Here is a 25,136-nt window from a genome sequence, read left to right as displayed (position 1 = left end):
CTTGCCTTGATGTATAAATCAATGTTTATGTTCATTCAGACTTGGTTCTAAAAATGATAATTTCAGTTTTACATTGTGAATATATTTCAGCTGTTTCATTTTATACACAATCTACTTCAGTTTCATTCTCGAGATTTAGACCAAATTTTTGATTCATAATTTGTCTTTTCTGTGTTTACTGTCTTGGTTTTTGTGGCTGAGCTTAAAATATTTTAACACATCTAGGTATATGTACTCTTTGAAGTAATGTAAACATAATAGTGGCTAAAATGCAAATCTGTGAAAGTTGGCTGGAAAAATTATTTTGTATTTTGGGAATTAAATTTTCAAAAGTTTCATTTTGCATCTCGCATGCCTCATTAATTTGCTGAAATTAAGATTATTTACTTGTTGCTTTTTGCAATTGTGTGTTGAATTGTGAGGATCAAGACTTGGATAATTTTCTTGTGGATGGTAAGGAAGATAAGCTACTTCGAGCACAGCTGTTTGTTAGGCTTCCATCTTACCGGCAGCTAAATATTTTCTTCTAGGAGTTTATAATTCTTTTGTGCATGTGTTTATGACATTTCCACAGTAGAATTACATGAGCTAGATTTGCTATTGAAATAATGTTAATGTTCGTGAAAGTCCCTACTGTGAGTTATTGTGTAGCTATATGTTCAAGGTAATTAATCTACATTTTATTTCATCCATGCTGTGTGAAATATTCATTCCTTAAAGTGATGCCTTGTTTTCCCAATCAGTTTCTTTAATTTTCAGTTTATCTAATGTTTTTGGCCAAAATAAAAATATCGATTGCTGTATTTATTTCAAAATTGTTAACTAAAAAGATCAAGATGTGTTGATATCTACCTGTGGCAGACTCTTGTAGTATTCTGGTAGTAAACAAATCATACTGCATGATTTACAGACATTCTGTGACTTTTGTTACACTAGATGTGAATTGTGTGTTGAAAGATCTAATTAGCCATCAGAAGAAAGATAAACAAATTGTAAAACAGTATCTTTGATGGGTGCTTTTTGGAAATTTGTTTGTTGACTGTAGTTTTGGAAAAAAGTTTGATTTAAATTTCTAAGTCATTAGTCTCCAGATGGCAATCCAGAAACTTATGCTTAATGTTATTAAGTGTTGTGTGTGGAAATATGCCAAAAGGTCAGTCTGTGGTGGTTTTGATAAGATCTATTGTTTATGCCCTGATTCACCTGGGTCATGCTATTTTTGTACATCATGATAGAGGTTATTTTATTCAAGATTATTAAACTCAAGATCTGTTCTGTTGTCAAAATATACCAATACAGTTGCTTAAAAATCACTTTGAATGCCATTTAACTAACTGATTAATGATATCAAAAAGTTTAACTAGCATTGTTAACAGACTACTTTGAGTTATTGAGTTACTGGTTAGTTTGTAACTGAACCTTAAGAGTATTAAGTGTAAAGTTTATTACTGTCACACTTGTGAAGTGTACATAAAGAATATGTCTTTTTACATGCAAAATAAGGGCCATTAACTTTAAGAGCAGTGATGAAGAATTGCTCCAAAAGTGATAGTTTTGATTTCAATTTAATTTGTTTGTTCAAATGTGTAATTGATACATGGAATTGCATCTCTAGTGTTTATCCGTATGGGAATCTATCAGCACTTAAAAGAGCAACTGCTGTTCACAAGAATTGGGAAATTGTTTGGCTAAGGGAAACTGTCTTTACATTTCAACATATTCTCCCAACTTATGTACTAAGTAAAATGTATGGAGAATTTGTATGTTGATGTGTTTTGTGGTTTGGGAAACATTTGCAACTTGTGTAATCAACCAGAATTTGCAGAAAATAACATGGTACAATGTCTTGCTATAGTCACTGAATTGCCAATAAATTGATTTGTCGCAAGTTTGAAGAAAACATTTGGTCACTTGATCATTTCAGGAAAGGCTACTTGACTAGAATGCAAATTCCCCAGGAATTGCAGAAAATGTACAAATTTGACAACAAGGAGTATTTTTGTGTCAATCAGTTGAAATTGTAAAATTGATTGTAGTCACTTGGTTAAGCTCAAATAGTGTCTTAAGAAACTGATTTTGTAGCCACAGTCATTTGTAAGGCTAATTAAAACTTGTTTGGTTTCTTTTAGGATCTTCAAGGTTGAATGGTGAAGTGGAGACAGATGGTGCAAAGGTGAGAAAGAGAAAAACTTTGTTCAAGAAAATGTCCATATCCCTCCCATGGAAGGTTTTGGTTTTGACCCCTTCCCTACCCCTACCCCACTGGAAATTCCAGTTAGCCTTTTACGGTTTTTTAGAAAATGAGCTTTCGATCTCTGTAAGTCCCCTCTCGGAATTTCCTATGAATTTGCTTGTGGTGGATATGGATATTTTCTTGTTCTGCTCAAAATGTCCAGTTTCCTAATCTCCTCCCCACCCCACTCCTCTGGGCCACATAGCAGGGGAGGGAGGAGAATGAAATACAGGATATGGGATGATACACAGACCAAAATTTTGATTGGGTATCATAGATATCTAAAGTAGACCTCCTATCCCATCCTTCCAAATTGAAGAAGGCAAAATTGGATATGTTTGTATAATGCTCTTTGAAATGAGATATACGTGTCTTCTGGTAGGTGTAAGTCATATTTTACACAGGGCCCTTTTGATACCAGCCAAGTGCTGATTGGGCCTCCCTGCCCAAATAAAGTTGACTTGACTTGAAATGTTTTCAACCAAAACGAACCATATTTTCAACCCAAAGAATTTCAGAAAATCTTTTAATAAAACTGAATAAAATTTGTCATAAATTTATTTATAATAACAGCAATTTATGCATTAAAGAAAAGAAATTCATACTGCTATATATCACATGGTCATTCCTTAATTGTGTTTGCCATTCACAGCAGGTGTGAGACATGCAATTAAACATCTAAGAAAAATGTTGATGTTATTGTTTATGATGTGGTAGAATTTAACTTTCTGATTACAGCTTTCTTGTCAAATAAAGAGTGCTCCCTGTGCCTAGTAAATGTAGAAATGATACGGTTTTTATTCTGCTGTGTAAAACATTACACCTTTGTCTTGTCAAAGTTACAGACATAGTTTAAAAACAGTAGGCTGTCAGATGCCGAGAAACTTCCAGAGAAAATTGTTCATGATGGCTCTGGAGCCAAATTGTCTGGAATTGTCAAAACATCAGACCATTAGCATATTTTGAATATTAAAAATAAAATTTTAAGAAGTCATCTAGAACATACATACATGTTTTTATGAGTTTGTGCAAAAAGCCACTTTAACAAGTACATTCAATATCATTTCAAATCAATTTTTATCCATTTTGAGTGTTACTTTGCACAGAAGAAAATAATTTTATGCCTGAGTGAGATATTCTATTAATGGCAACGTGGTGACTATTTAATACAAAAACAATGGAAGCACGTTTACAGCAGGTAGTCTGATCTACACGTATGATAATAATAGAAAAATGCTTTGTAAAACCTGAGAATAATTATAGCAGCGCTTTCTTTGTGGCTATGCTATTCCTCTGCAAATGGTTCAGCACAATTAGTCAGTGGCAATAACAGAGTCTGAAAGTGGGGGATTTAAGCTTTTGTTTCATAAGCGAAAAGTAAATTTAAGCTTAATGTGAAAAATAGTACATAGGCTTGTCTGTTTGCTCAAAGTGGATTTTTGTAGCTTTTGTTTCACCTAGGAAAAGTGCATTCGAACTCAATGTTAAAAATAATAATAATAATATCACCGTGCTTGTTTTGTTAAACACTAAATGGCTTACAGAGGTGCAAATTGGTCGATTTTCGCTTTTTTTGTGGTTCACCGAAGAAAATTGTATTTAACTTCGATGTCTACGATAAAGTGATATCTTTAACTTGTTTTGCTTGCATAAATGATTAATCCATGCTGAAAGTGGTCTTTCTGTTTCTTTCAAAGAAAGTGGATTCAAATTTCGTTTTTAAAGAAACACATATCTTCAGGCTTGTTTTATTTATATTTTATTGAAGTATAGAGAAAAAGAAATGCAAAAGAGAGTCAGCAGAGAGGAACCTAACCCTTACCATATGGTTGCATATGGTTAGGCTTGATGTTCTTGTCCAGAATATTCTGCAGCAGTCAAACACAATCAGCAACTGTGGAGTGCTTTGAATCAAACGATCAATTTCTCCTTCTAGTTATCATACATTTTTTTTAAATTACAGTCCTGAGAATTTTGTGTTATATCAAGATAACATCTTTTCTTGGCCTGCTAGCAGGCTCTCTCCTTGAGGATTGGGAGCAGGGAGGAGGGGGTGGGGATGGAAAATTCCTCCAGGCTAATCCCTAGTTGACTATATGTCTCTATTCTCATCACATGTTTGTATGACAATGTATTGATATTGTTAGGAGAAATTGTGTGTTGATAACTTTCTTTTTATTTTTAGCTTTCCTCGACAGCTCCTTCCAGAATCTCAACAGCCAAAAAGGCTGCACCTCAGAGAAAAATCAGTGGAGCAAAGACTTCAGGCTCTTCATCTAACTCTGGTACAACTGGTACACACTGAATTTCCCTCCCTGTTTCTCATAGTCTTACTTTAGTGAAAGTGACGAGTAGTTACAACTTGATGAAGTACTTTACTGAAAACTCTTAGCTCTTATTGAGTACAGTGCTTTGTTACTTTCCGTGCTTTGATGTCAACATGGAAATTCTCCTTGCTGGTATTCATACACTTCTTGCAGTACTGGTTGGGAGAATTTGATTGTATAACTCCCTGCTGGTCAAGGCCCTATGCACTCTCTGGGATCTACGCTGCTTCGCCTGCAGCGGCTTCGTTTGGACATGACGTTCCTCTCCGTCACCGGCTGGGTACTGCAACAGAACCACTTCCTTGCATGGCCAATCAGTTGCTTTATTCTTACATGCATGCAATCTAGAAAAAGAAGACCTAAGGTTCTAAACACTGTTAGGGCTAAAAGGATTATAAATTGTTTTTTTTTCTGTCACAGCGTCAGCAGGTGCAGTTGATGAAGCAGACTTTGAAAATGCATTTTATGATGCTCCTGATGTTAAGGTACGTAAAGGAAAGCAGTGCTCAGGAACACTTTTTTTTCTCTTATCGCCCGGTTTGTAGTCTTATTGTATGGCTGTGCCCTTATTTTTCAGGTTTATAATGCAAGAGATTTGTCAGATGAAATGACGAAAATACAATCAGTGTTATCAGATGATAAGAATGACTGGGAACACAGGGTGGCAGCTGTAAGTATTGCGGGAGTTTGAGAGTGTCTTGTTCTTAATCCGTTTTAATCTTTTTCAACCTTAACCATCCGTGTTCCCTTTTAGTTTGTTATTTCCTCTTTATTGTTATTCTACGTTTGCGAGTTATAATTTTGAGATTTCCTTCCACTTGAATGCAATTTTGTACATTTTCAATAATGACTTGTAGTTCACGCGAAAGCTCGTCTAAGCTACTGTATTTTCAGAAGCAGAACTTGGAAATTTGATGTTGGTGTAAATGCTTTAAGCTGAATTATTAACTTAATTAAACACGTTTATTATTTTATTTTAGCTCAAGAAAATTCGCAGTTTAGTTATAGGAGGAGCGCTGGAATATGATAACTTTATCTCACTGCTCAGACTTCAAGAGGGCGCATTTAAATTATCGGTAAGTGAAAACTGATTAATGGTTTAGGTAATTGCAAGAATGCGCGTTTTTTTCCTGTTAAGCTGTTCCTTTGGCTTGCAAGTTCTTGCCTTTGTATAGAACGAAGTGTTTATTTAGGATTGACTTTCTCCTACGTGGTACATTTCTAATTCACAATACCGGTATTGTATTTTTTAGACAAAGGACCTTCGATCAACAATTATAAGAGAGGCCTGTGTAACTTTGAGGTGAGATTCATTCTGAAGTAATACCGATTTCGTATTCGTAGAAGTATTGAGAATTTACTGAGAAAGTGTTAACTATCTTTTACGTTTTTTCTTACAGCTACTTGTCAACCGTGCTTAAGAATCAGTTCGACCACACGGCAGAAGCTGTCCTGCCAACTCTTATCAACTTGATAACAAACAGCGCCAAGGTAAGATCAATTTTCTTTTAGCCTCGGGGATGTTAACGTGGCGTATCGTAATGACGAAATACTGACGAGAAGTGTTTGTGCTACTTTTTGATTGGGTAATAACCCTCGGAAAGTCTTCGGGTGCTTCAACGAGGATTTTCCGAAAACGCGCTGGTTAGAATTTTCCCGCCAAAACTCGAATTCGAGACGTCGTTGGAACTATTGTGACAGAAATGATGCTTTTTACATTAGCACAAAAAAGCGAAGGCCAAAAAAGTTTCCTCTGCTTTAGCCTGTGAAACTAACTATTTTTCTTTTTTTGCCCGTTGTTTACAGCGGCGTAAATAAACAGACGAGATTTCCCTTGCTTTGGTTCTCGATTTTCGCTTTCTAGTTCTGATCAATTTTTGTGTGCTTCCCCTGTAGATCATGGCTACATCTGGACACGCATGTATCAGGTTTATTTTAAAGGTGAGTTTTTAATGCAGCTTGTTACGTCTTGTTTGTGAAAAGTCCGTGTTGTATGCACGTTTCCCAAGAACACATATCATAACATAAACTTTATTTTCTCTCGAATTTTAAAGTAGCTGATAGCTAATATTATTAATATAAGTAGCTATAAATATCTTCGAGAATACAGTAAAATAGATTAAAATAGGTTACAAAAATACGTTACACACTTAGGAGAAACTAGTATTTACAAATATAGAGCGAAAAAATGTATATATAATCAAAAACTGTCTAAACAAAAGTAATGCCGTGAATGTTCCTCTTAAACTCTATAAAATCACTTGTTCGAATAGAGTATGGCAGCACATTCCATTGCTTAGCTGAGAAATAAGAAAATGAAAATGAAATAAGAACACTTATTAATTTCCTTTATTCCTGTCCAACAGAACACCCATGCTCATCGACTTATTCCGATTCTCACGAACAATTTGACTTCCAAGTCAAGCGTCATAAGACGGTTAGTACTTTTGTCTGTCTGTTTAAAAAAAGCCATAAGCCTAATCACCATTTCAGACATAATCATGCATTATCACAAGAAAATGATCCATCAATTTCGTATTATAATAACAATCATAAGTACGCTTGTGATCATGTTTCTAGACGTTTCCACTTAGACATAAGGGAGCTTAAGCAAAGACGTTCTCAAAGTACGAACAGCAACCGGAAATTGGTGTTTTTCTTGTTTGGCGCACTTTCACTTCTAATGAGCTAGAAAGATCTCCTTTTAGCATTTACAATTTGACGGTTTTGATGAAAACTCGACAACACGCGCCAGAGAACAGGATATTTGACTTCCTATTATTGCCGTGACTCCTAAAACCGGTCTTTGTTGCCGGGTACCGTTTTCATGCTTAAATGTGGTTAGCATCGAATGAAATGCCTTTGCTTGTCCCCGAAGTAAAGCCTTGTTGTGTTTAGTAATCTTGTTGATGTTAACTTGTGATTTCTTTCACAGGCGTTGCTGTGAATATATTGACTTGTTTCTTGTAACCTGGGACACATCTACAATAAAACCGTAAGCATGCACATCGTTTGCCTTGGAAAACAACAAAAACAAAAAACAAAACAAGTGCATTGTTGAACTTGTATCATTTTCTTTTTGAAATACACGTAAAACTTTCCGAGTAATTCGGAGGATCAAGTTCGTCAAATCCTCATATGATCGTAGACACGGCCGAAAAGTTCTCGATCCTTATTATTCAGCAAAGTAAAACGCAGACTCATGAGACTCGAACATCAGATTGTGACTTAATAAGTTTTTTGTTTGTTTGTGTTTGAAGACTGCCAAGCGTTAACTTGGTTTTCCTTTTCTCATCAGCCGTTTAAGCGAGATAGAAGAAGCCATACGGAAAGGAATTTCTGATGCAGATCCCGAGGCTAGGGCGGCCATGAGAAGGTAACTGAACACATGTATATTCTCCTTACCTGCCCTTGTCCTTTCTCTCTTTTTTTTAGGTGAAGTTGATTATGATCAAAAGTCGTGTTGTTAACCCTAATCGCTTACCAAGAAAACTTTCTAGTTTGGTATAATGAAGTATGCTGTTGCTGTCGATCAAAACACTTTTATCTTGTTGCTGTTCCTAAAGACGTAACTTGCTCGAAACCTAGCGTTTTCCCGCCTGCGTGCCACATAAGGCATCGATTGTGAGGTAATCGTGTAACTGTGGTTTAAACACGTGGAAATGGCATGCCAATGTCCGTCGTGTGGGACCGCTAAGGAACCACAAAGGTTTTCTACACAGCGCTGGCTGTAACCACCCTCCAGGGGATTATTTTCTGTGTTGCATCTTGAATGAGTTCCCAGCAATCGTATTACACTACACCTCACGCCCTGTCCCTTTTGTGACACTTTAATTGGGTTTGTGTTCATGTGGTTATGTGTGAGAGTTCGAATATTGGGCAAAGATTAGCGACCTAGATGATCATGATAAATAAGTGAACTATTTGCTGGTTGACGGATTTCGTGCCCGCAAAAAGCCTTCTTTTTGTTCGTATCTTGAGAGCTAAAATTATAATTGATTTAAACCCTTTAACTTCCAATTTTTGTATGACTTTTTATAACAAGCTAATTTAAAGTCACAAGTGAAGGATTCATCCTGACAAAAGGGACAACCTGAATTCATACAAATTCTTCTAAAACAATCTGTAGAAAGGAACTTGACTTAGTCTTTGGAATTGAAAAGGTTAAAAAACTAAGAATGCGTAATGGTTGCTTGCGTGTAAGTCTTCATATTTCTTTTACTGTAATGTTAGCAGGCGTCTTTGCACTGAAAATAGTTTAACATCCCCAAGAGATTGTGCTAACACAACGATACAACGCTTTTCTTTTCAAAAGAAGAATGTAGCTGATAATGTGGACACCTTAACTTCTTACGAAAATTAGCAGCTTTACGAGTTCGCGTTTTCTGTGTCTTAATGCAGTTTTTTTTATTTTCAGGGCGTTTTGGCATTACCATGAGCACTTTCGAGACAAGGCAGAGAGGTATGGCTTACATTTTATTCTTTCTTTATTTCAGCTGCCTCTTTCCAAGCTCAATTATGTTTATAAATATTCATGCTTCTGCTAATTAGTTGTGCAAATCGCCAACAGAATAGATTCGCATAAGGGTCAGCTACTTGACTTTTATTTGTTCGTTGCTTTTGGCTCTCATAATGGGCGATATTTAGAGTTTTTGCGGTCACTAAATGCCAACGAAAACAATGCTAACGGACCGCGATCTATGTAATTAAGATATTGCTCGTCATTTCGGCAAAACAAGCTCTGTCGCTGATGGAACTTTGCTTCATCGAAGATCAACCATCTTGGATTTACTATTACAAGTACTGCGCAGTTTTGTGTGAATTCACTATTTGATTCTTCCCGGTAAACATCAGTTGTGTAATGAACAAATTTCTTTTTATCTTTCTTACAGCTTGTTAAAATCGTTTGATGCCTCGAAGCAGAAGCAATTGGAAAACGATCGTAATCTCTCTAATCTTCCTCCGGCAAAAACTTCGTCGTCCGGTCGATTTGTGGCCGTTAAACCAACAAAGCCTGTTTCTGCAAACCGAGTTCGTTCATCAAGTGCAACAAGCGAAGATGGTACGACAAGGTACGTGAAAATATGCCGAGTGTATGTTAAACAAGTGAACATCGATTGTTGAATTAATTCTATGGCTTGTTATAATTGAGACACGTTCCTGTCTGATAATTTTATGAAATTTTTTTTCATGTTTGACGCGCGCTTATTAAATGATTTTATTTTAACAAATGTGCTCGTTGGCTTTTAATTTTCCGTGCAGATTTTGCATTTTTGAGGCGGTTTACTCGCGTACAACCGCGAGTAATCTTAATTAGATTTTATTGTTTAGTTGTTCAATTGAATAGTTCGGCGTTTACTCCTGCGAAGCGTAGAAAAATGTAGCGATAACTTATCAGCAGGACTTCTTGTTTTCTCTGTTCTGTCATTTTACAGTTAATTTGCCAAAGTGTGTAACAATGTTCCTTTTGTGTGAAAAGCGTGTGAAAGTCGAAACCTTTTTGGAATTTTTGTGTTAATATTTACAACTAATGTTAATTCATGTTATGGTTCATTTCGCGTGCCGATGTTAATACACATGTAAAATATCACGGTTGGAAACTAGCATCAGAACCGAAAAAAAGTCGACTTTATTTCAGGAAGAAAGCAGAGCACTTAAAAAAGATATTGAATCTGCATAGAGCGCCTTGTTAAATTGTTATAACTTCTACAATATTGGTTTCTTTCTTTTTCAGTTTCGTAATTAGTAAAACATGAAATTCAATAGATTATTGTTATTATCTTGGATTACTGTACAATGGCTTCCCGCTGCAGAGCTTCGCGTTCACCGCGCTTTGGAGAGACAACTTGAATCAACACATTTCACCTTCAATACGTATTCTGCCAATACATATCGATCTATAGTATAGTGTTTACTACTTATTAATTCTGTTCCAATATTAGCTGCGAATATTGTAAATAAGTCAAGAACCGTGCGGTTTTTGCGGTAGATGTTTTGATGGCTTCCACTGAAAGTTCGAGCAATGAGTGCAAAAATTAAGTACCAAAAATCTACTTATAGTTCGTTAACATTTTACTATACTATTTGAAACATCTCACTGAAATTCATTTGTCTTAGTGTCCCCGTGATAAAACTCTAAAGCGTTCTCGAGAAAATTAAAGTCAAACCTCGTAAAAATGTTTTAAACGCGCGCCATTTTGTTTTTAAACTGGCGCGAAACGTCCGTTTTAACTGAAATGTAGATAATTTCAAATCCATTTTTCCCTGGCGGGGTCAGCTCGCGAGCTAAAGTTTTGGTAGGTTTTATGCTATGAGACCTCTTTGGTAACTTTATTTTTGTCTGTATTGCATGAATGTTTGGTGGAAACCATTTTGAGTTGTCGTGTCTCTGAAGATTTTGTATTCGTGTTCCCGTCCATTTTAGTTCACGTCACACCGCGCCATCCCGTCAGACAGTAGGAGCTTCGAGCCGTGCGGCGAGAACCAATCACAGAGAAGGTAAGAAAAAATCATTCATAAAAAATTATTTATACCGTAGTGCTCATGTTGATGCGGAAATTAGAGAACTTATTTCATTGTGTTGTGTTCTTATGCACGGCACACAGTGCTTATCTCCTTTCAGGTGTATAATAAAAGAATGCTGGTAAATTGTTGAAGCAACCTAATAAAGTGCTGGGGGTAGGGGTGGGGTGGGGTGTTACCTAGTAAGAGAGCGTGGATCACTTCACACAGCGGTCAAACGCAGTGCACGCGCAGTTCCCGTTTAAAAACTTTTTAAAATCCTCTACTTTCAAAGCCAAAAGTTAAAGGCCTGGCAAAATGGGGAAACATGTTTCCAGAAACACTCGTAGCGTGCGCGTGTTTCCCCAGTTTTGCAACACGGGAAGCATTGTTTCTTGCGTTAATTTTGCTTCCAAGAAGCAAGATTTGCTTCCGCTACACGGCAGAAACATTTCATGTAATGGACTAGTAAAAGTTTTAAAAGCCTCGCTCAATAAATATATATTTTTCAATTCTTGTAGATTCCCGTCATGCCGTGGCGTCCAAGACTTCAGGATCTCTTCTCTCTCCCATGGCTGCTCTCGGCCGCTCCCTCAGTAACATTGATCAGCGGTCCGCTGAGCGAGCCAGTACACGCTCCAAGATCCGATCAGCGGTACCTCGCGTGTCACCTCCGAACCACCGCGTGCAACAACAGCGGCAACCTCGAACCCAGTACCCCTCTAGGGGCACGGTCTCTCAGCGTAAGTAAAAGATAGAATTTAGTCGTTATCTTCTTATAGTGAGGACTATAAACATTTTTGGGAATTGCTGGTCATTAACATTCTTAACATGTGATGTATCATGTTCGCTTTCAGCTGGTAGTCGATCCCAGTCTCCTGAGCGAATGCTAGCCACCTTCCCTCCCCGAGAGAGGTCTGAGGCGTACTGTCGGAGAGAAAGCTTAGCAGGGAAGAACTAAAATACCGACTCCAAGGTAAAATGACATCCGCATCTAAATTCTCCGTACAGTTCATCTTACATTGCTGCTATTTTGTTAGGAGAGTTAAGCTTTCGAACCAGAATGTTTTTCTTTATTCCGTGAGCTGTCTTCTTGAAATTACCATTAAAAGGGTAAAGAGAATATAGGAATTTTAAAATTGCTAAGCTCCCAAAAATAATATGAATCATAAAAATTAGATATATATGTTATATATAAAAACTATTTACTAGATCAGCTACTAGATAAAATGATGAAATTTGAGCTTTGTTGAGCGACAACTCTGATCAGGGTAGTTATTGTAGTCTTTGTTCAATTCTAGGGTATAATCTTACCATACTGTTACCTTGCTTTACCTGCAAGACATCCCATTTCAAAGACAACCACTCCACTCTAACTTCTGTTCTGATCTTGGGCGGTTATGTTAAATCACATTTTAAGAGCTTGAGTATGTGGGTAATAAACCTGAACCTCTTATTTCTTTGAGAAATTTCAAGCTACCTCAAGAAGTTAAAAAGATGCTAACAAAATGTACGCTGGCTCCTTTACAGAGGAAAAACCCAGGGGAAAAAAGCATATATTTTAAGGATGATTTGTCTCAAGACGTTGTGGCGGTAATTTATGTTAATTATTGTGTTGTATTGTCGGTTCTTTTCCAGTGTTTCTAGGCATCCCAGCAACGAGAATCTGGCTGGCATTGGGTGCCAGTCGCCCCAATCCCCTCCCTCTAGTTCTCCTTCTTTTCTTCCTGTTCGTAAACCTCTGTGAGTACCGCGTGACGATCTCGTCTTCAATTTGATTTATCCAACGTCATCCAATCGTTCACTCGCATCGTTCTCATCTCCGTCAGATCACTTTCTATCCCGCACACCTTGCTCTAAAACTAACGCCTCACTAACTTAACCTTATTTGGTAGTAATTTATGTTAATTGATTTTACTGTCTTTTCCAGTGTTTCTCAGCATTACAGCAACGAGGCTCTGGCTAGCCCCAGGTGCCAGTCGCCCCTACCCTCCCCCTCTTTGTCTCGTTCTTTTCTTCCTGTCCCTAAACATCCGTGAGTAAAATCGTTTAAACTAATCTTAAAATAACAACTCTAATATAATAATGTAATTATAATGATAATATAACACTTTTTCTAATTATATTAAAAAAAAAAAAAAAAAAAAAAAAACAATTTTTAAACCTCTACAACCCAACATTTAATGTATTAATGATTTTAACTCTAAGATAACGTATAGAGTAATATAACTAACCTCTATTTAACCACTGACCTCTTTTGATAGACTCATAAATCAGTATAACGAACTTCTATAAAATATAGGCTTGTTAAGGACAGATCCGACCTCTGCTTACATAGCTTTGCATCGCTTCCTTCATCTCGCTTGCACGTCTACCAAGTGTTCTTTCACGATTCGTGTATTGGTTTTCGTTTGGTCTTTATTTCTGAATCGATTTTGGTTACCTTCAGGTCATCAACTTTTCCGTTTGGCCTGTTGGTTTTGCTGTTGCTCCATTTTTCTTTCACGATAACCTGTTGTTTTCTTTTTACCCTTCTTTTTCTCAACTGTTTTTCCACTCCATTATTTTTGCTTGCTATCATTCTTGCGATTTAACCATGTTCGATTTCAAGCTCACCTTTTTTCTGTTTGTTCGTTCTGTTAGTCAAAGACAAACTTCATTCATCAAACAAACTTACTCACTGTCATTCTTGTGATTTTCTTGATCAACTGACTCTTGTATTATCACTTTGTTCTGTTGCAGTATTTCTCGACATCTTAGCATCGAGTTTCTGCCCAGACCGCCTCCTATTCCTTCTATCTCCTATATTCCTGTTCCCCGTTTGTGAGTAATCTGCATTCACTCTGGAATTCTGTCTCATAATTCGCTGTCTTGTGGTTCTTTCTAACTTTGTATTCTATCTTAAGAACTTCTTTCTGAAACAAGTCTAATCGGTTTTACTTAATTACTTGGAATCGCTGGCGAGACCTGTAACTGTCGATTTGAAAGAATAGAAACACAAAAACATTTATATTTTTCAAAGGAAGGTTTGCTAACAATTGTCAACGGTCATACTTGAGGCTGATTGCTGATTCCGCTGATGGCAGATTAAGAATTTACGCAAATAATGCACTGTCAAAATCAATACGTCATATTTATTTAAATTAATCTTAGTTCATACTAGAGCGCTTTTCTAATGGTTTTATACGTGCTTGCTTTGATTTGCATTTGCTGAGCTCTAATTGGTTCTATAAACTCTGTGCAGTCTGCTTTAGCCAATCACAACGAAGCTGCTTAATATCTACTCAGCCAATCAGGCGCAAAACAATGATCAACCTGCGCGTTATCTTACGTATCTTTTCCCGCCCTTGCAACCGGTTACACCTGTTTCCCGCGCTTGGCAGCGGTGCGTGTCTTGCTTTTCTGATTGGTTAATTTCCAATTTTGCTTCTGCAGTGCGATTGGCTCTGTCATTACCTCGGTTTGTTTGACGGAAATGGCAATCATTAGAAAAACGCTCTGTTAGCGTTAACATATTAATTAGCAAATTACTTATACTGTACCAGTCTTTTCCTTTCGTTCACCTCCACATAGTTAGTAGAGTCCCCTCTACTAACTATGCACTCTACTATCTGACTGTTTTCACTTACTTTTCCTACATTCGAACGTTCACATCCAGCAGACGGTATAACTGTTTCAGTTCAACTTACATGTTTCTTTTTATTCATTTTTTAGTCGCGCGCGAACCGCGTCTCAGTGCAGTTCACGCGGGAGTTCACGCGCGAGCTCACGCGGAGCGAGTCGAGACACGAGTCCTGACAGGAGAGGGGACAGGCGGTTGAGTGTAGAGAGAGGATACAGTCCGAGCCACTTGCCTGTGATGAAGAAGACCAGTCCATTACACAGTAAGTACGATTTGAATTCAGGGAGTAAAATGTTGAATAAACACTCAAGAAAACGAAATAAAGAAAAAATGGAGCGAAAAACAACGAAAGGAGAGTAGAAAGCATGGTCCAGGCCCTTTCGAACGGAAGAAAATCAATAGAATATTCTCGTCTTTCGATATTTTTCGCTCGCTTTCATACTTATTTAAATGTTAATAGTGTAAACTACATAGAATATTTATGTTTTCAGTATATGCTCTGTTGTAAGATTTGCAAATTTGATGTGTTGTACGTCTGTTGCAGATCCACCTTTAGTAAAGCAGTCAAGTCAAGGTGAGCCCGCAGCTAAGGGCGTTACTGAAGCAGCGGTTTGGGACGCATGGGTAAGTCGCGCTTCCCGAGTCTTCACTCTCAGAATCGCCTTCACCTGGTTTTAGGATTCCTACCTATCCTTTTGTCGCCGTCTAATTGGCCGTACTACGTGGAACTATATTACTTTTAAATTTCTGCGCTAACAGTGAGAAGGGGGGGGGGGGGAATCAATTGAGGCTAAATTTGCGAATAGTAATCCGGATCTATTGTTAAAACGACTGGGCAACTGCTAGCACGTCATCATATCCTAACCTCGCGTAGCGACGCGGAAAATTTAAGAACTGTCTTGTTCTCTTAATTTGCATGTTACTACTAAATGTTCAATTTCTTCCTTGTCGCTGCTGAACATTTAAAATTTAGGATTGCTCCAGTCTTAAGTCTCCCCCATAATCAACCTCCTCGTTAACTCCACCCTTATTTGCATATTTTCAACTCCCTTCCCTGTGCTTGCGCGCTAATTTCACGAACTCGATAACTCGCAGTCTTAAGTCTCGCCCCATTCCCTCCAAAGTTATATTATCCGCATTTACATATTTTCAGACATTTCCTGTGGCGTCGTAGAATTTCGTAGGAACTTGCAGGATCTAGTTTAAGTGATCAGCATCTCATTTCTTCCTTACAACTGTCAACACACTGTCAAGCAGACAGGTGAAGAGAATAAAGACAATTCATCAACTAGGGGAGATTGCCTTGATGAACCATCCAAATTCTCAACAACGAACATTTTACAAGAAATGCATAAAATCAGTGAGGAGAATCGATATTTTGATCATGGAGAGTGAAAAGGTTGATTTGTGCTTCTTTTTCGTTGTTTTAGCACAAAAGTCCTTCAAGAAGGAAATACTCATTTGGTTCAACAAACTCTCAGTGTTCTGATGATGATAATAGTGATGCAGGGAGTATATCATCAGAGAGATCTTACGGCTCCAAAGGATCACGAAATCACCATAGGACACTGGAACCTGGCAACGTGAGTTAAGCTCAGTTATCATTTGTTTTTATTTCGGTAATAAAATGATAAATGAAGCTATTCACCTGAACCTACCCTCTCCAGAAACAAACCAAAACGCAAAATAATGAAACCTCCCACACTCTAATTATCTTTTACGCTGAGCAAAAATATTGGCTTAGTTCATACAGATTTCACGGTATTTAGAGAAAACTTTTTACTGGTATGAAAGTAAAATTCTGATTTTAGTCTAGAAGGAATAACTTTTTAAACGTTAACAAGGTCACTTCGGTGACCTTCAGTTAATCAGTTAAACTGATTAACTAAAAGTCACCGAAGTAACCCAAACGTTTTGTGTTTAAAAATTCTTAATCAGTGTCAACCCCGATTTGGATGCTTAAGTTTTAAATCATGCCTAATTACGACCTTAGTATTTTTGGAATAACTTTCTATAGTGCACCAGTAGGTAGGTAGGGGCAACTTACTCCATAGATCCACGCCACGATTTAAATGAGAATGCATAAAACCATTAGTTCCGAATACAATGCCCCTTGGATAAAAAAATTCAATCAGATGTCTTTTTGCAAGATAAGAAAGAACAGTAGAAGAAGGCTTAAACGTATCCTGATAGGGAAGTGGAAGTAAAGTAAACTTAATTTAAGCAGGGTAGCCCATTCAACTGGTAGGCTGGTATCCAGAGGGGCCCTACGTCTAAAACGTTTACATAAAAGAGTTCCAAAGATCGATTATCGCTTTGCTGAATTTCTTACCCAAACAGTAAACAATAAATCATCTTAACAAGCCACTTTTTGCCCAAAGGGCTTAATTTAATTTTCTATTGGCGCCTATGTCTTGCTCACAACTGAAGTTTTGTTGTTTTATCTCTTCAAACGCACTGAAGTGTTTAAATTTAATTTCCTTTTTGGTTAGACTGGAAAGCTCTTGGTTAAGTCACGCATATTCGCTAGCCCTAGACGTAATCCAAAACGTTGTTTTACAACAGATACAGAAATATTTTCCAACGATAAAACCTTTCTTGCGAGTTCGATGCCGTAAAGTCACGACTATTTCCTTACGTGCGTGACAGCAGTGCGTGACCACTCGAGCGAAGAGTTGGTTTTATAAGTTGAAGCAGGATTGGTCACGAGATCACCAGAGCATATAAAAAATTATTTTGATTTAATTCAGGTATCGTCTCGAATAATCTTCGCAAAACATTTGAAATGACTGCACGTTTAGAGAAAACCATTCAATTCCTTGATGATTGACACTCTAGCAAAGCATGTGATTTTTATATAACACCCAAAAAACCGTCTTCTTTTTATCAAAACTGTTCTATTATGTAAATTATACCAGTCGCTTGTGTAAGAAAAAAGGTTTTTTATTTAACGGGCCAAGCCGCAAGGGTCTATCTTTTAAGGGCGAAGTCGGCAAGCGATTTTGTTTGGCGTTTATTTCAACGTAAAATGCGCGGCAAGTGCTTTGTCTTCATTTCAGAACACATGCACGAACTAACCAAAAATGATAACAAAGTGCTATCCGCAGCTGTTTTCAAGCTTTGTCTTTTACCCGGGCTCATCTATTATTCATAATTTCTTTCTATTATTAACTTCCAACGTGAAGCAAGATTTCTCAATATCAATATCACTGTATACACACACTCACACAGACAAACAACTTTTGGTCGACATTTAAAATATTTTTATGTTGAGTAAAAGCGATTGCTTTGATACATTGGCTTGCTGCCTTTTTCTGCATGAAGTCGCGAATTGATTGAGAAACAATTGGTTATCAGTGTTGTATGTTAATGCGATGGATAGGTGGATAGAAAGCTCATGAATTACACATAAATTTCACACGTCTGGTTCATGTACGGCGAAGCGTTTATCTCAAAGAAAACGTGTGAATATGTTTAGCAAACTGGGAGAGAGTTTCCCTGAAAGAAGCTGAATTGAAAGCTAAGAATTATGGTGAAGTTTAAGCGTATCTGGCTTCGTACGGAGGAAAGAGGGAACGGAGAGATAAATGAATAAGGTTATGGCCGCGAGCTAAGTCAAACTGCTGTCAAAATGCGGCGTTTAAAGACAAAGCATTGGCCAACATGTCCCTGCCATCGGCTGCGAATCGACGTTGTCGTTTACAGACGCTACGTTGTCAGAACTGTTTTTCCTGGGAATCCGAGAGAAGAATGGCTATGGTTCAAGTACTGTATCAGAAAAGGGATTTTTCTCTACATCCGTCCAAGCCGTGTTATCTTATTTCGACAGGTAGAGAATGCAACCTGTTTTATTCGTGAATTATATTCATTCATTTGTTTGATCAAGTAGAGCTAAATTCTGCATTTACGCAGTCCTTGTCTAAGCTTTGAATAACTGGTTTAAAATGTATCGTGTTGTAGTATTTTAATTTATTATTTCGAGATAGATATTGAACATTAGGGAGCTAGACCACTGGATTGTGGCCTTTCGATCTCTTGCTCGAATTATTATTGTTTTCATGTCAAAACGCGGTAGTAGATATCTGATTATGCTCCAATATTTTTTAAGTTATGAATTCCACACTGTATTTTAATGATATTTAAGGCAAAAGAAACAAAATTAGTGCTGCATGCAAGCGGAAACCACAGCGGTTCATGAACCTTCGATGTCAAAAATCGTTTTAATGGCCGTAATTGATTGTGCTGTTTTGGGGGAGCCGTTACCGATGATTTTATGCTGCCTCAAACTTTATATAGCTTTGTGGCGGCGGGCGCTATTGAGGAAGTTTTAGAAATACAGTTGTGCATTTGTAGCAGCTTTCAAGATTGCAAAGTTTGTTTGTTTGTTGTATGGGGCGCTTGTTTAGATTGTTTATTCACCTGTATAAATATACTTTCAAGAAAACTTGAGAGTTTTCCTTAAGCTCCAAATTTTCCCTGTCAATTCTTTACACATTTTAATTTTAAACTTGATAATAAGCAAGTTTTTGCACTCAACTTTTCCCTAAAACTTCTTTTTGTGCTGTTCACTGGTGCTCAACGATATTAAATTTATGTATTTATTCTTTTCCTTTCGTTAAGGTTCGTGGGAACTGAAATTTTCTGCTCTCGGGGGTATTTTTATTTCGATTTATTTATGATAAGACAAGTCAAGTTAATCTTGGTTCCAATGGCACGTTGTTTAGGCGATATTACTTCCAAGTTATTACTTCATGAACAGCATTTTCGCCATTTAGAATTTAAGCTATAAATAAAACAAACGTTTTCGTGTCTTAAGCGGAAAATTATTTTCCTGTTCGTCGCGTTCATACTGATTTTCAGGGCTCTATATTTTTCTTGCCTCAGTTTCTTTCGAGTGAGGTTAATATTTGGATTGCTAGAGTTCGATATTATTAAAAGTATACCATTTATGCATTTTCCGTTTTTTCTAGCATGTCGGAAAAAATTCTTGTGCAATTTGCGTTATATTTGGCAACAAATTAAATTTTATTATATTCCTTTCCTTTTCGTCACAAGAAGTTCATAGCAGGAGAAAGCATTTCGAGTCAAGCATTTCTCATTCATATCGTGCTTTTCAATAACGAAAAAATGCGATTTAGTCAGTTGGATGTATAAGGTTAATCACAATAATTTTGATAAGTTATCTACTTTCCGCGCGGCGCTTTTAAACAGGAAACTAATCCCCCAGTTTGGTTCCTTATTAGCTATGAAATAATTGCATCGTGTATTTACTTTACGGCTGCTGTGAAAAGTGTCATATATGACCGGTAGTACTACTTTAACAGCGGGAAGCAAAAAACAATTACAAATGAACTCTTTGACCACTTTGTCTTAGTAGATTATTGCGTTTTTGTATCCGGCGACTGTTTGGAAACGTGGTTGCTTTGTAGTTTTGTATTCCGAACTCATGGCTTGAGAAACTTGTAAAAGAACTTGAGGATTCATAAAATAAGTCGTTCATGAGGCAATTTTTAATTCTTTTTGCTATGACTTGTTACATTGTGTAATTGTTCTGTTGCGGTGGAATTTGGCGAACGGCTTTAACTCGAAGTATTATTTTACTGGTTTGTGACATTTTTTGCATTCAATGCTGGTTTACACGTACGACACAAGGATAAACGTCAGCGCAGTGTTGATCAAAATTTTAAGGCACTACGGCTGTGCGTGTCGAGTGCCTAATGTTTATTGCACATGTGAACACCCTCGCGCTCGTGCTTGCGTCGTACCCGATAGCGAACATGCTTTCTTTTCAGGCAATCGTGTCAAAACCAAACATTATTGTGATTCAGTTATCGCGTTTTTTCCCGCGCTTACCACCAGTTACAAGTTTTCCCGCGCTTGCGGTCGCCATCCGTTTTCCCGCGCTTTTCGCGGCTTATTCCACTTTCTTTCGACATTGTGATTGCTCTGTCATTACCGTTTCAAGTTGCTCCCCCTGATTTATAGTGTTAACGTTTGTTTTTCAGGAGGTGGCAGAGATCGTGCGTTTAACCAGCAGTAATGTTTGGTCAGACAGACGAGATGGTGTCATATGTCTTCAAGGTTTCCTTCTAAACTCTGGCGTTCTCAGGTTTGTCTTCGTGTTTTTGTTCTTTTTGGTCATCATGCAAATTCTTCTTTCTTTTCTAGGTACATTTTTCATAGTTCTGCTGAGGAGAATCTGGTTCTTGGTCAAGCAGTTTCCTGAAATGATGATCAGAGTCTATATTCCCAAACCTGCATGCTTTAGTTTGACATAAGAAAGTAAAAAGAAGTTTCAGATGGTTTACTAATTTACTTAATTTCTTGTTTAACAGCCAAATAGAGCTTGGACGGATTAAGGAATGCCTCACAAGATTGTTTTTCGACCCACACAATAAGGTAAGCCTCCTTTATTCTGTATTTTTTGTTTTACTTTTTCATTTTGTTAAAACAAACCTTGTTGAGGTTTCACCTTCGGGGCTCAGTGTCATTTTGAAAGAAGTGTAAAACACGAAGCAAAATACAGTGTTTTATACCATGCCATAGAAAATACAGCCAATCAGAATACAGGAAAGCCGTTGTATATTCGACGGTATTCAACCCAACCTTCCCATAGTGCGCTGCGACTGTATTCTTGACGAAATTTAGTAAGCGTATTTTCTATGGCATGGTATAAAATACCATGCCATATACACACCGAGCCATGCCATGCCATATCACTATCACTTGAGTTTCTTGGTATACACACGAGCCTAAAGGCTCGTGTGTATACCGAGAAAATACAAGTGACTCGTGGGATATTCCATAGTATACCACTCGAAAGCGTTGCATAACTAGTATGTATTTGGAATTGTCCAAGTACGGTGATTTTAGTGAAATTAGAATTCTCAACTTTTCAAAGATTGTAAACTCGACTTACCAGGCAAAAAGTTTCTCTGATCATTCAAGCAACATTTAGCCCTTTACATCACTGTTCAGAATTAATCGTTCGATTTGTATTTGTCTGCAGGTTTACAGTTTGTTTCTGGACGCGTTGTGTGACTTTATAGTCGTCAACAAAGTAGATCTTCATGATTGGTTATTCGTTCTGTTGTCACGCCTTCTCACCAAGCTTGGTACTGATCTGTTGAGTTCGTTACAGTCCAAAGTGGTCCGAGTGTTGGATGTAATCAGGTAAGAGTGATGATGAGAATAACAACTTTTGTTCTTGTTTGGAGTACATATTCGAAGATCGTAATTTTAAATGCCCTTATGTGTTCACTGAAGAACTTTTGAGTGAAACGCACTTGATCTTTGCCACTCGGATGTGGGTCGGGTAGCAGCTCTCAAAAAGGTTTCAGTCACGTAAATTGCTCGCTACCCTTCTAGAGAACACTAGAGCAAACAACAGGAACAATGCCCCTAGCCCCAAACCAATAGCAACTGCTACACTAGAGAACCAGTAGAATAAGTTACGAGAGCTGCAACGATGCCATTTTGAAGTTTTAAAAATTATATTAAGGTAAAAGGTATGACATGGATAGAAATCATAACGTTAATTGGAATAAAATAATTGGAATAAAATATTGATGACTTATTAATTTTTGCAGAGATTCCTTTCCATACGATCTTCAGTTTAGTATTTTAACAAGGTTCATCACAGATCAAACCCAGACACCGAACCTCAAGGTATGGACATTCGCAGATTTTCTTTTTTTCTTCTTTCTTTTTTTACTTTCGCTTGTAGTTCCATCCCCTTTGTTACAATAACTGACAGAAAACTGCATTTCTCACACGTTCAGGTTTGGTCAAGAGCTATGGTCGATGTGAGTGTATAACGTGAAAAACGTAGTCTTTTTGTTTAACGTTTTTGTATTGTATTTTTGTTTTTCAGGTCAAAATAGCCATCTTGCAGTATTTACAGGGTCTTATTGGCCTAATGGATCCAAGTGACTTCACCAACTCTGGTGGTATCCTTTTTAACTCTTTTTGACTTTGTTGTTAACATACAAATTCCCCTTGCTGGCATTTATACATTTCTTATGGTACTTGTTTGGAGGACCTGTTTTAATATCAAAACAATTTTACGATTAGTTATTCGAAGCAGACTTGTTCTTGTGAGACATGATAGAAAGATTGCAAATGAAAAAGAAATACTGCATTTCGTACTAAAGAAGACTGACGCTACTCTTTTCTTTTGATATCCTAAAATTGGTGTGTGTTTCATTTTTAAATCACTCATAACAAGGCTGTGCTCTAAGAAAAATTACAAGGAGCCCAAAGGTTCCAAACAATGAGATCCAGGGTGCCCAGCATAAAGCTTATATGAAAGAAATAAGATTATCTGGTCGCCCAAAGACAAAAATTAGTCGCCAGAGCCACCCGGGCACCCTTAGAGCACAGCTCTGCATAAGTAAGCTTTGAGGATTAATTAAGAGACCATTGGTGACCTTAACATGACGTAGAAACACGTTTAGCGGTCTCCAGGATAATCACGTGGACCACGGAGCCAAAGAGCGCAGACGTGAGAAAGGTAATGTATCTTAATTTATTCGAGTTTGTTTAATAATTTCGTCTAATTATTTTCATCTTAACGGTAAAAAATTTCCTTTGTTTCGTTACCAGGAATCCGCGGCCGTTATTGTAGCTTTGTTTGAACTGAACACTCCAGAATTCAGCATGATGTTAACAGTTTTACCCAAGTCATTCCAGGTAATGAATGTCATGTTGTGTTGGTAAAATGTGTTTTGTATACCTCCCAAAAACAAGAAAGCAGTTCCGTTTGCATTTCCAATATATTTTTGTTTTGAAGTTGCGTCATTTATCTTCTTCTCGGGGATCTGGGCTTAAGCTGTTTCTAATGCTTTGTCAGTTTAAGAAAAAATTGTGTTGAAAGGAAATTGAACAGTGTTGTTTTGTGATTATTTTTCTAGGATGGTGCGACTAAGCTGCTTCATAATCATCTCAAAAGTAGCACCCAAGGCGCAGAGGTATGACACGTGCTCACTTAAATTCATAACTTGTCGTCGCGTTGTCCCCTAACCTTAAACCAGTGCCTCGACGTCCAAGTAGTTCAAAAGCGCAAATGTCTTGATATTTATTGTTTTCCTACAGCTACAGGAGCTTTTGCCGACAGTTTGACCTATCTTCCAAATGACGTTTCCCTTTTACCTCCCTATGCTTGCCGACGAAATTTTTAAATACGTAATGGGGGGGGGGGGGGGGGACTTTTTTTTTTTTTTTTGGGGGGGAAGGAAAAACAAACCCCCACCCCCCCCTACCCCAAAAAAAAAAACCCCAATACAAACTTTTGACTTAAGTGGCTCTTTTGCAAGAACAAGATGTGTTCAAAATTGTTCATAGAGCTGTTCGGTAGTTTTTTCGTCTAGGTATATAACTTATTTATCTTCGTCAATACATTTTCTTATTGTTACAACGCCTTTATCTCCTCCAGCCGTTTGCCGCTGGCCGTGGCTCACCGTCGTCTTCTGCTTCCACCTTTGACGATGTTGACAGCGAGCGGCCGAGGCTAAGACTGGGCTACAGAACGCTGTCATCCTCCTCAATAAAAGGAGTTTCTCCAAATAAGGATGAAAGCCGAGCCGATCATCCGAGCTCTCCCGAGCACCACACGAAGATACCCACACCAGCAAAAACATCTCAAAGCCCTCGGGGTGGCCAAACGAGATTCGGCTTTTCACCTCGGACAAACACTAGCACTATTCACAAAGAAAACAGCTTTGAGGTTGAAGCGTTAAGTTCAAATGAATCGTTAGACGGAAGGTACGCATCTCCCCCACCCCCACAGCGTAGGGATGGCGCTCCTCACCAACCGGAAGACGCACCGAGTGTTTCATCCGGGTACAACAGTGACGGATGTGACGTCGCATCCGGGCATGTGGAACACAAACCCCAAGCTTCTGCAGCGGCTGGCCCGCCAAGCCCGGGAGGACCCGCGGGACACAAGTATGACCCGCGACAGTATCAAGACCAACAGAATGATTTTCACCCAGTGAGTAAACCACCCACGGTAAGATATAAAATGAGATTATTAAATTTTGCTTGCAATTCACTGCAATCGCCTTCGGCTGCCATCCTAACACTATCGTGGTGAATTTGTTTGTACGCAATGTAGACTGCTGCAAAGAAGTTATCGTTGTACAATTAAATTTTCGCTTCTCGAGCGAGAAGCCAAAAGATGGCCGTGAGTAGAAAAAGCCGCGCGGAATCTGGAGGCGCGTTTTGTGCTCTCTTTTCCCTCAGATTTTGCGCGGCCATTTTGTTTTCCTCCCTTTTCCCTGTTTTTCGCTTCTCGTTTTCCCACCGGCTTAGGAAAAAGAAATGCTACACAGAACGTACAGTTTTATATGTTTCTGACAGAAAAGATCACAAAACTCATTCAGCAGAAGTATTAATTTGTGGCACAATGGCTGCGTTTTAAAAGGCGAAGGTCTATAAACTTGAAACTACCTCG

The 25,136-nt window shown here is 37.9% G+C and overlaps 1 protein-coding gene across 1 annotated transcript in view; it reads left to right on the top strand.

The window, feature by feature from the left end:
* The window catches only part of LOC144660774 (CLIP-associating protein 1-like), a 42,957-nt gene that overhangs the window by 13,374 nt on the left and 4,447 nt on the right, over positions 1-25,136 (top strand). Inside the window, 32 exon segments of the mRNA XM_078521500.1 lie at positions 2,130-2,173; positions 4,419-4,518; positions 4,981-5,045; positions 5,138-5,230; positions 5,541-5,636; positions 5,814-5,863; positions 5,961-6,051; positions 6,457-6,501; positions 6,927-6,997; positions 7,496-7,555; positions 7,859-7,936; positions 8,978-9,022; positions 9,453-9,632; positions 10,985-11,058; positions 11,583-11,804; positions 11,919-12,013; positions 12,015-12,037; positions 12,700-12,804; positions 12,992-13,096; positions 13,804-13,884; positions 14,776-14,945; positions 15,228-15,307; positions 16,114-16,266; positions 20,689-20,792; positions 21,019-21,082; positions 21,693-21,856; positions 22,273-22,351; positions 22,557-22,632; positions 23,128-23,195; positions 23,288-23,374; positions 23,596-23,652; positions 24,117-24,674. Coding sequence (XP_078377626.1) covers positions 2,130-2,173; positions 4,419-4,518; positions 4,981-5,045; positions 5,138-5,230; positions 5,541-5,636; positions 5,814-5,863; positions 5,961-6,051; positions 6,457-6,501; positions 6,927-6,997; positions 7,496-7,555; positions 7,859-7,936; positions 8,978-9,022; positions 9,453-9,632; positions 10,985-11,058; positions 11,583-11,804; positions 11,919-12,013; positions 12,015-12,037; positions 12,700-12,804; positions 12,992-13,096; positions 13,804-13,884; positions 14,776-14,945; positions 15,228-15,307; positions 16,114-16,266; positions 20,689-20,792; positions 21,019-21,082; positions 21,693-21,856; positions 22,273-22,351; positions 22,557-22,632; positions 23,128-23,195; positions 23,288-23,374; positions 23,596-23,652; positions 24,117-24,674 — 3,383 coding nt within the window.

This window comes from Oculina patagonica, chromosome 7, assembly GCF_052425735.1.
Source record: "Oculina patagonica isolate OP01 chromosome 7, crgOcupat, whole genome shotgun sequence".
Lineage (NCBI taxonomy): Eukaryota > Metazoa > Cnidaria > Anthozoa > Scleractinia > Oculinidae > Oculina > Oculina patagonica.
This window is presented reverse-complemented; position numbering and strand designations above follow the sequence as displayed.